The 11,625-nt window shown below is 41.3% G+C and overlaps 1 protein-coding gene across 1 annotated transcript in view; it reads right to left on the bottom strand.

The window, feature by feature from the left end:
- Positions 1-208: 208 nt before the first annotated feature.
- Positions 209-11,625, bottom strand: part of ZNF449 (zinc finger protein 449) — a 20,672-nt gene continuing 9,255 nt past the window's right edge. Inside the window, exons 2-3 of the mRNA XM_032428295.1 lie at positions 1,700-1,813; positions 209-1,501 (exon numbers count right to left, since the gene is read on the bottom strand). Coding sequence (XP_032284186.1) covers positions 618-1,501; positions 1,700-1,813 — 998 coding nt within the window. The 3' untranslated portion in view covers positions 209-617. The remainder of the gene's footprint in view (positions 1,502-1,699; positions 1,814-11,625) is intronic.

Here is an 11,625-nt window from a genome sequence, read left to right on the forward strand (position 1 = left end):
TGGGTGGCTCAGTCGTTAAGCGTCTGCCTTCGGCTCAGGTCATGATCCCAGGGTCCTGGGATCGAGCCCCGCATCGGGCTCTCTGTTCAGCGGGGAGCCTGCTTCTCCCTCTCCCACTCTGCCTGCTTGTGTTCCCTCTCTCACTGTCTCTCTTTGTCAAATAAATAAAATAAAATCTTTAAAAAAAAAAAAAAGAGTTGCTGTTTAAAAGAATAATAATAATAATAACAGCAGAATAATTCTGGTGCTGCTATAGGAGATATGTTGGTGGACACGATTATCCATCATATTAACCCTACCCTGAAAAGGATTGTCATCCATTATATGCTTTATGCTTTATATCTATGATACGGTTCGCCCAGGACACAAAACATTTCACTGTCATAAAAAAAAAAATAAGAGACAGAATAAATCGAATCTGGGAACATTGCAAGACTAGATGGATACTCTAGAATTCATATACTTTGGAAGACGGGGTTTTAAAATAGTTCTTAAAACCTGTTCTCATAAGCTCAAACGAAAAGATTCTTCCAAGACAAACAGGCTGCTGTCGGTTAAGATTTTTTTTTTTTTTTTGAGTGTCAATTTCTGTAGGAGCCTGTTGCCTTTAACAATTCTCAAAGAAGTCCTCTAAAGTGAGTGACCTGGTGCATAATAAGGCCTGCCCTCTGCCTGAAGCTTTTAGAACAATGACTACACTTGTATGGCTTCTCCCCTGTATGGATTCGTAAATGAATAACAAGGCTTGGTCTCTGTCTAAAGCTTTTCCCACAGTAAGTACATTTAAAAGGTCTCTCTTCTGTGTGAGTTCTCTGATGCAAAGTTAGAGCTGTCAGTCTACTAAAACTTTTACCACAACTGTGACATCTGTGAGGTTTTTCACCCGAATGCGTTTTCAGATGTCTTTTGAGACTCGATCCATGACAAAAGCTTTTCCCACACTCCAGGCATTTGTACGTTTCTTCTTCAGAATGGGTTCTCTGGTGGCCTATCAGGTGTGACCGCCGAGTGAATCGCTTGTTACACACGGTGCACTCATAGGGTCTCTCCCCTGTGTGAAGCCGTTGGTGTCTATAAAGGTCTGAACTACGGAGGAATCTTTTTCCACACTCAGGGCATTTATGGGGCTCCTCTCCTGAGTGAATTCTCTGGTGCCCCGTAAGTTGTGACTTCCGAGCAAAACACTTCCCACACTGAGGACATCGGTGAGGTTTGTCCCCTGGACTCTTTTTCTTCTGGGGCCTGGGGTTAAGAGGTTCTTCCATGTTGGAATTTTCAGGTTTCTCTCCTGCCGGGGGGTCCTGATGATCTACCAGTTTTGTTAAATCTGTCTGTAAATCCTCTGGGGGGCTCTCCCATTGATTCTCCAACGGAACATAGTCCTTCTGCAAGATGGGCCCGTGGAGAGCATTCCCCTCTAGAGTAACAATAAATGGGTACATGTTCTCCAGTTTTTTCTGTTTTGAAGTATCATCTTCGTTTTCTATCCCGATCTCAAAACCTGAGAGAAGAAAGAGAAATGGCATCTGTCACCGTGTCCCACAGAGAAAAAAAACAAAAACACGAGGGAAAGTGAAGAGTTGTATTAAACCACCAGTAGGAAAACAGAAATTCCTATGGAGAATCCCAAACTCTCTCTCCTGATCAAGGCTGAATTTTTCTTTTCTCTCTTCTGTGGTATCAGTGAACAATTACTTACCTATCTTGGAATCAAGTAATTGCTTCATTTCTTTGGAATCTTGTAGTTCCTTCACCCACGCTTCTTCCCGAGGCTCCAATGGAAAGCTCACGTCAAGCTTTGGTATTGGATATCCTGGCCGTAAGAAAGACAAGAAGCATAATAGGTTTTTCCTTGATGATATCCTGGACATGCGGCCGCTTAGTGTCTACTTCCTCCCCAGTTAGAATGACTCCACCCGGGACTTCTTACAAGAGCCTCTCTTTTTTAAAGATTAAGAACAAAACATAGGGGCACCTGGGTGGCTCAGTTGTTAAGCGTCTGCCTTCGGCTCAGGTCATGATCCCAGGATCCTGGGATCGAGCCCTGCATCGGGCTCCCTGCTCTGCAGGAAGCCTGCTTCTCCCTCTCCCACTCTCTCTACTTGTGTTCCCTCTCTCGCTGTCTTTCTCTCTGTCAAATAAATAAATAAAATCTTAAAAAAAAAAAAAAAGAACGAAACATGAAATTCAAGGCTACTCTCCTCTAATCAATGGAAGGGGAGTGAATGTTTCTCTGTGTTGAAATCAATGCACTAAATGATTTCTGTATCTACTTTGATGTTCGATTATTCAGGCTAGAGCCAAAATAGGAAGTAAATCTTCATAAAGTTTTGGCAATATTAAAACTGAGAAATGCTGCTACTGAGTACCAAGTGAAGAGAGAGCTAAAAGTAGGGGTTAGGAAACTGTTTACTAGAATCATTTCCATTGAGATTTTCCAATTAAAATGGAAAATGACGAAGCTGGCCATGAGCAAAAGCCGTTTGCTTCAGCCCAAGTCTAGAAGTGCACTCTCTTGAAATTAACCCAAACAACTCTCAAAGTGTTTCTCACTGTCAATCTAAGAACAACTAGGACAAGAGAGCGCCTGGGTGGCTCAGCCTGTTAAGCGGCCGACTCTTGGTTTCGGCTCCGGTCATGGTCTCAGGGTTGTGAGATCAAGCCCTGCATCATGCTCTGCACTGAGCCTGGAGCTTGGTTAAGATTCTCTCTCTCTCTTAAAAAAAAAGAACTAGGACAAGATTCGACACTGCTGTCCCCTGTCCCCTGTGTCCTACCACCCCCCCCCCCCCCCCCCCACTGAGAGCTGCTATGGCTTCCATTCTCCTTCCACGACCCTTCCTCCCCTTCCTCAGCTCCGGCTAAGTATATTGGTCTGCAATAACGTGTGGGAATTGCTGATTTTAAGTCTAGATACAGGGGCAGCTCAGTTAGTTAAGCATCTGCCTTCAGGTCAGGTCATGATCCCAGAGTCCTGGGATCAAGCCCTGTATCAGGAGGCTCCCTGCTCAGCGGGGAGCCTGCTTCTGCCTCTGCCCGCTGCTGTTCCCCCTGCTTGTGCTCTCTCTCTCTCAAATAAATAAAATCTTTTAAAAAAAATAAGATAAATCTAAATGCAGGATGCTGTTTAAATATTAGCATTATTTTCTTAAATATTAGCATTATTAAAATAACATTAGCAAGTTAATGAAAATTTAAGTTTCAAAACATGTCAAAACAGGAAGGGGACTAAGATACCTTATTTTATATTTTCATGGAAAAAAGAGCTTTTAAGATTAACAAAAATGTATTTCAAATAAAATTCTGTTTAAACTCACTGTATTGGGCGCCTGGGTGGCTCAGTTGGTTAGGCGACTGCCTTCGGCTCAGGTCATGATCCTGGAGTCCCTGGATCGAGTCCCGCATCGGGCTCCCTGCTCAGCAGGGAGCCTGCTTCTCCCTCTGACCCTCCCCCCTCTCATGTGCTCTCTCTCTCTCTCATTCTCTCTGTCTCAAATAAATAAATAAAAATCTTTAATAAAAAATAAATAAATAAATAAATAAATAAATAAACTCACTGTATTGTTTTTGTTTAGATTTCAAAACTACAACTGGGCCCAAAGGGTAACATGGCACAGCCCAAACAAAACTGGGGGTCACAGACGGAACGAAGGCTACCATGAAGGAAGAGCGAGAGCAAACGAAACTTGAAATAAGCAGAGTAGCAAAGGCGGAGGTGTAAAATACGGATTTATGACCTAAACACAGCAGGGGAGACGGACTTCCAGCATGGGACCATGAGGGGCTCTGCAGACTTACCTCCCAGGGAAACTGGGGAAAATTATTAAAAATAAAAAAAAAAAAACTGGTCCTAAGGGCCTATAGCAAACTAGGAAACATCTATTTTTTTAAATCTGCTAAAATTCACAGATAATAGGGAGAGTCTTAAGATTTTATTTTTTTAAAGATTTTCTTTCTTAAAAAAAAAAAAAAGAAGATTTTCTTTCTTTATTTAACAGAGAGAAAGAACACAGGCAAGGGGAGTGCAGAGGGAGAGGGAGAAGCAGGCTCCCCGCTGAGCAGGGAGCCTGGAATCGGGGCTTGATCCCAGGACCCTGGGATCATGACCTGAGCCGAAGGTAGATGCTTAACCAACCGAGCCACCCAGGCGCCCCTCAGGCACCCAGAGTCTTAAGATTTTAAACCACAACAGTTCTCTTTAGTGCCTCTCCCAGCTCCAGGCTAGATTGGCATAGCTAAGGGCCTGGGGCAGCCGCTCCCCCAGCTCCCTTTCAGAGGGCTAGCTTCCTGGGAGGGGCAGGACGTCAGCATTTCTCATCCTACCCCCAGCTAACCATTGTTGATTCTAAAGTCCAAGCAATTTGGCTGAGAGGTTGGGGGCTCCTTTTATCTACCCAGTCCCTACTGGTGGCATGAAGGATCTACCCTGGGTGTAGTACTGCTGCGAATCCTAGAGGACTCCCTGATTGCCCTCGTAAGGCAATTGTGATCGGAAGGCAGCAGTTCTGTGCCTGCAGAGGCAACCCAAGAAGATCTGACACCCACACCTAGTGCTCAGCTCCTAGAGTAGCAACGTCACGCAGAGATAAGCACACCACTTCGCCTACCTCCAGAGCGAGGTATCAGAGATTTGGTCTGGGGGGGCGGGGAAAGCAGACCTTAAAACAGGTAGCTCCTAATGTATTCGCACAGAAACTGATTCATTTGCAACAGAGAATGGAAACAGTCAATCCTAAGGATACTCTCAAAAAGAGCAGAGGTTATAATGCAAGGCAACTGGAAAGAACTTGATAGATTTATTGACTATACACCCTAAAGCGTAGGCTGACTAGTTTGCGGGAGAGAACTGGGGGAAAAGACAGCTAGGAGGAGCCCTCCTGGGATCAGAACAAATCTCAGAAATTGACCTTAGGAATTAGCCCCAAAAATGTGTCTGGAATTGACTGGATTCATCTGCAGAGAAATTATGCTCCAGAGCACTGTTGAAAACAATAGAGCAATTAGCTGGCAATTAATGGCTGGCTCAGGTCAGAGAAAGAGACAGCCAAAGAAAACCCTCTAAAAAGTATTGTCATTCAAGGGTGACTGTGTGCACACCCAGGGCTGTGTGCTCCCTGAGGAGCAACATCAAATGCTTAACATTTAGGAGTGGACTAGACTTCACTAAAATAATGCAGCCATTTACCAAACAAATAAACAAACAAATAACAATAACAAGCCCTGGGGAGAAGAAAGAAGAACAGAGAGTTGCTACAATATATTATCTAAAATGTCCAGTTTCCAACAAAACATGATGAGACACGCATGTGGACAGGAAAGCATGACTCATACACTGGAAAAAAAAGAGCAGGCAACAGAATCTGCCTATGTGAGTGACTACATACTAAATTCAACAAAGACTTGAAAGTAGCCATCATGAGTATGTTCCAAGAATGAAAGGAAACCATGATTAAAGAAGTAAAGTAAAATTATGATGACAAACATCACATCACATCAAACAGAGAGTATCAATAAATAGAAAGTATAAAAAAGCATCCAATGGAAATTCTGGAGTTGAAAAGTACAATAACTGAAACGGAAAATTCATTAGAATAGCTCAAGAAGTGATCTGAACTGTCAGAAGAATTAGTGAACTTGAAGATAGATCAAAAGAGATTATACTATCAGAAGAACAGAGAGAAAAAAAAGAATGAAGGGAAATGAATGGAACCTCAGAGAAAAGTGGGGTGCCACTCAGTGTACTAACTGATATATAATGAGAACCAAGAGAGGAGTGAGAAAAAGGAGCAGAAAAAAAAATGAACAAATAATGGCCCCAAACTGCCCAAATGTACTGATACATTCATCTACACATCTAGGACGCTCAATGAGTTCCAAGTAAGAAACACGAAGAGATCTACAAACAGATGTATGATAGTAAAACTCCTAAAAGTCACATAAAAGGAAGAAAACCTTGAAAGAGAGCAGGAGAAAAATGACTTGTCACTTACAAGGGAACCCAAATGAAATTAAAAGCTGAGTTCTCATCAGCAACAGTGATGGCCAGAAGACAGGAGGATAGCATATTCAAAGTGCTCAAAGAAAAATGAAAAATGCCAACCAAAATCTTATAACCAGAAAAGCTATCTTTAAAAAATGAATGTGAGAGGCACCTAGGTGGCTCAGTCAGTTAAGCGTCGGACTCTTGATTTCAGCTCAGGTCATGATCTCAGGGTCGTGAGATCAAGCCCCGTGTCAGGCTCTGCACTGGGTGGGAAGCCTGCTTGAGATTCTCTCTCCCTCTCCCTCTGCACCTCCCCCCTGCTCACACCTTCTCTCTTTCTCAAAAATAAATAAATAAATAATAAAAAAATGAATGTGAAATAACATTACTGATAAGCAAAAACCGAGAGAATTCATTGGTAAGCACTCTTGCCTAACAAGAAATACTAAATAGGGGCGCCTGGGTGGCTCAGTCTGTTAAGCGCTGGCCTTCAGCTCAGGTCACGATCCCAGAGTCCCAGGACCAAGCCCCACGTCGGGCTCCCTGCAGGGAGCCTGCTTCTCCCTCTCCCTCTGCCTGCTGCTTCCCAGCTTGTACTCTCTCTCTCTTTCTCTCTGTCAAATAAAATTAAAAAAAAAAAAGAAATACTAAATAAAGGAAGTTCCTCAGTCTGAAAGCTAGTGATTCCAAATGGTAATTTGAATCCACACGGAAAAAAAAGGGCACAAGTAAGGGTGATTACGTAATTATAAAAGATAGTATAAATATTAATTTGTTTTTTTTCTCTTAAAAGATTTTAAAAGCAATTGTATAAAACTATATGTAGTGCATTGTTGGGCAAATAATCTAGACATGTAATATATGTGCACAAATGAGGTGGATGAGAGCAAAACTGTACTGGGCTAAAGAAATGACTCCAGGGGCGCCTGGGTGGCTCAGTCATTAAGCGTCTGCCTTCAGCTCAGGTCATGATCCCAGGGTCCTGGGATCGAGCCCCGCATCAGGCTCCCTGCTCAACGGGAAGCCTGCTTCCCTCTCCCACTCCCCCTGCTTGTGTTCCCTCTCTCGCTGTCTCTCTCTCTCTGTCAAATAAATGAATAAAATCTTTTTAAAAAAATGACTCCAGGGCGCCTGGGTGGCTCAGTTGGTTAAGCGACTGCCTTCGGCTCAGGTCATGATCCTGGAGTCCCTGGATCGAGTCCCGCATCGGGCTCCCTGCTCGGCAGGGAGCCTGCTTCTCCCTCTGACCCTCCCCCATCTCATGTGCTCTCTCTCTCTCATTCTCTCTGTCTCAAATAAATAAATAAAATCTTTAAAAAAAAAAAAATGACTCCAGTTAATAACTAATCTACAGTAAAAATGAAGAAAACCAGAAATATAAATAAGGTTAATACAACAAAAGCTGTAATATCTATTTGTATTCCTTCTCCCTCTAGCTCTTTTAGAAGTGTTAAAATTATATAAACTAATACCTTTAACAATATACAGTTGAGTTTCTAACATTTTTAATGTAATATGTATGAAAGCAATACCACAAGAAGGGAGAAAAGAGAATAAAACTATATAGGAAAAATATTTCTTTTTTTAGAGGGGGGAGGGGCAGAAGGAGAGGGAGAGAGATAATCTTTTAAGATTTTATTTACTTATTTGTCAGAGAGAGAGAGCACAAGCAGGGGAAGCAGCAGGCAGAGGGAGAAGCAGGCTCCCCGCTGAGCAAGGAGCCCCACGTGGGACTCGATCCCAGGACTCCGGGATCATGACCTGAGCCGAAGGCAGACACTCAACTGACTGAGCCGCCCAGGCGTCTGGAGAGAGAGAATCTTAAGCAGGCTCCACACCCAGTGCAGAGCCCAACAATGGGCTTGATCTCACACACCTGAGATCATGACCTGAGCCAAAATCAAGAATTGGACACTTAACCAACTGAGTCACCCAGGCGCCCCAGGAGAAATATTTCTATATTTCACTAGCATTAAATTAATATAAGTCTAAAGATGATTATGTTAAGATGTACATGCTAATCCCTAGAGTAACCACTAAGAAAATAACTTTAAAAAAATGCTGAAAATTCATTTACGTAAAGTGTTACATTCAAAACATTTACTTAGTGCTAAAAAGAAATCAGCATGAAGGAAAGAGAAACAAAAAAGATATGAGACATATAGAAAACAAAAAGTAAAATGGCAGATGTAAATTACACTGTATCAAAAATAAGATTAAATATGTATAGATTAAACAATTCAAAAGGCAAAGACTGTCCTACTAGATTTTAAAAATCCAACTATATGCTGCCTATGGGAGACACTTTAGATTCAAAGATACAAACAGACTGAAAGTAAAGGGATGGACAAAGATGTATCATGTAAATAACCACAAGACAGCCAGAGTGACTGACTACACTAACAGCAGACGAAATGGACATCAAAACAAAAGAAGTTACTAGAGATAAAGAGGATCATTTTATAATGATAAAATGACCAATCAATCGGGAAGATGTAACAATTATAACCATATGTGCACTTAAAAACACAGTACCAAATACATAATTACAAAAACTGACAAAAATAGTAAAAGAAATAGACAATTGAGCAATGATAGTTGGAGAATTCAAACCCTCTTTATACTGCTGGATAGAAAATTAGGCGGAAGATCAACAATAGAAGACAAAAAATTATAAACCAACTAAATGTCACAGACATTTATAGAACACTCCAACCAAGAAGTGCAGAATATGCATTCTTCTCAAGTGCACATGGAAAATTCTCCACGTCAGTCAAGACGCTATACCATAAAGAAAAATGTTCAAGAATGTAAAAGGATCACAATTACAACTTACATTCTCCCAGAAAAGTGGAATGAAATTAGAAATAAATAACAGAAAGAAATTTGGGGAGTTCGCAAATACATGGAAAATAAACAACACACTCTGATGAAAATGGATGCAAAAATCTTCAACAAAATACTAGCAAACCAAATCCAGCAACATACAATATGAATTACACACCAGGATCAAGTGGTATATATCTCAGGAATGCAATGTTGATTTAACATTCAAAAGTTAAGGAAATAGGGATGCCTGGGTGGCTCAGTGGGTTAAGCCTCTGCTTTCAGCTCAGGTCATGATCCAGGGTCCTGCCACATCGGGCTCCTTGCTCAGCGGGGAGCCTGCTTCTCCCTCTCCCACTCCCCCAAAGGAAAAAATCAAAAGGGAAATTAGAAATATTTTGAAATAAATGAAAATGAACATACAATATACCAAAACTTAGGAAATACCTAAACCAGTGCTTAAAGGGAAATTTATAGCTATGAATGACTTTATTAAAAAGAAAGAAAAATCTCAAATTAATAACCTAACTTTGCACCTTAAAACACTAGAAAAAGAAGAGCAAATGAAACCTAGAACAACGAGAAAGAAAATCATAAAGATTAGAGCAGGATTTAATGAAATATAGAACAGTAAAACAATAGAGAAAATCAATGAAACCAAGGTGGGTTCCTTGAAAAAAATTTAACAAAATTGACAAAACTTCAGTAAATTGACCAAGAGAACAAGAGAGAAAACTCAAATTATTACAATCAGAAATGAAAAGGGAGACATTACTACTAACCTTATGGAAATAAAAAGAATTATAAAGTAATACTATGAACAACTGTATGGAAAATAAATTAGATAAATGAAATGTACAAATTCCTAGAAACATACAAACTACCCAAAATTGATTGAAGAAGAAATATAAAATTGGAATAGACCTATAACTAGTAAAGAGACTAAATTAGTAATCAAAACACTTCTCACAAAGAAAAGCCCAGGTCCGGATGGCTTCAATGGTGAATTCTACCAAACACTTAAAGAATTAACACTGAGGGGCGCCTGGGTGGCTCAACTGGTTAAGCCACTGCCTTTGGCTTGGGTCGTGATCGCAGGGTCCTGGGATCAAGCCCTGCGTCGGGCTCCTTACTCAGTGGGGAGCCTGCTTCTCCCTTTCCCTCTGCCGCTCCCCCTGCCTGGGCTCTCCTGCTCTCTCTCTGTCAAATACATACATAAAATCTTTGAATAAATAAATGAATAAATAAATAAATAATTTACACTGATTCTACATAATCTCTCACTGAATAGAAGAGAATGCAATACTTTCCAACTCACTTCACTGGCATACGGAAAGAAAAATGTATCAATGGAAAAGAATCAGTATTCCAGAAATATCCTTGACATTTATTGTCAATTGATTTTTGATAAAGGTACCAAGAAAATTCAATGGGGAAAGAACAGTCTCCTCAACAAATGGATATGCACCTGCAAAAGAATGATGTTGGTCCCATTCCTCACATCACATACAAATGTTAATTCAAAACGGATCAATGACCTAAATTTAAGAGCTAAATCCACAAGATTCTTAGAAGGAAACATAGGTATAAATCTTCATGACCTTGAATTAGGCAACAGTTTCTTAAATATAACATCCAAAGTATAAACAACAAAAGAAAAAATAGAAATCCTTAACACTTCCAAAAACTAGAAAAGGAGGGAAGACTTCCCCACTCATTCTATGAAGCCAATATTACCCTGATAACAAAATCTGATAAAGACAAGACCAAAAAAACTACAGACCAGTATCTCTGATGAAAATGGATGCAAAAATCTTCAACAAAATACTAGCAAACCAAATCCAGCAACATACAATATGAATTACACACCAGGATCAAGTGGTATTTATCTCAGGAATGCAATGTTGATTTAACATTCAAAAGTTAAGGAAATAGGGATGCCTGGGTGGCTCAGTGGGTTAAGCCTCTGCTTTCAGCTCAGGTCATGATCCAGGGTCCTGCCACATCGGGCTCCTTGCTCAGCGGGGAGCCTGCTTCTCCCTCTCCCACTCCCCCTGCTTGTGTTCCATCTCTGACAAATAAATAAAATCTTTAAAAAAAACAGTTGGGGTGCCTGGGTGGCTCAGTCATTAAGCGTCTGCCTTTGGCTCAGGTCATGATCCCAGGGTCCTGGGATGGAGCCCCACATCGGGCTCCCTGCTCGGCGGGAAGCCTGCTTCTCCCTCTCCCACTCCCCCTGCTTGTGTTCCCTCTCTCGCTGTCTCTCTCTCTGTCAAATAAATAAATAAAATCTTTTAAAAAAAAGTTAAAGAGGGCGCCTGGGTGGCTCAGATGGTTAAGTGTCTGCCTTCGGCTCAGGTCATGGTCCCAGGGTCCTGGGATCGAGTCCCGCATCGGGCTCCCTGCTCCTTGGGAGCCTGCTTCTCCCTCTGCCTCTCTCTCTCTGTCTCTGTCTCTTATGAATAACTAAATAAAATCTTTAAAAAAATAAAAATAAAAAAATAAAAAAAATTTAAAAAAGTTAAGGAAATAAACCATTACAAAAGAATGAAGAGTAAAAACCACATGGTCATCTCAATAGACACCTAAAAAGCATGTGACAAAATTCACCAGTTTCTTGATAAAAACACTCAATAATCCATGAATAGGAGGGAGTTTCCTCATGCTGATCAAAGGAATCTATGAGGGGCGCCTGGGTGGCTCAGTCAGTTAAGTGTCTGCCTTTGGCTCAGGTCATGATCCCAGGGTCCCGGGATCAAGCCCCGAGTCGGGCTCCCTGCTCAGTGGGGAGTCTGCTTCTCCCTTTTACCCTCCCC

The sequence above is a fragment of the Phoca vitulina genome, unplaced genomic scaffold (genome assembly GCF_004348235.1).
Source record: "Phoca vitulina isolate PV1807 unplaced genomic scaffold, GSC_HSeal_1.0 scaffold39, whole genome shotgun sequence".
NCBI lineage: Eukaryota > Metazoa > Chordata > Mammalia > Carnivora > Phocidae > Phoca > Phoca vitulina.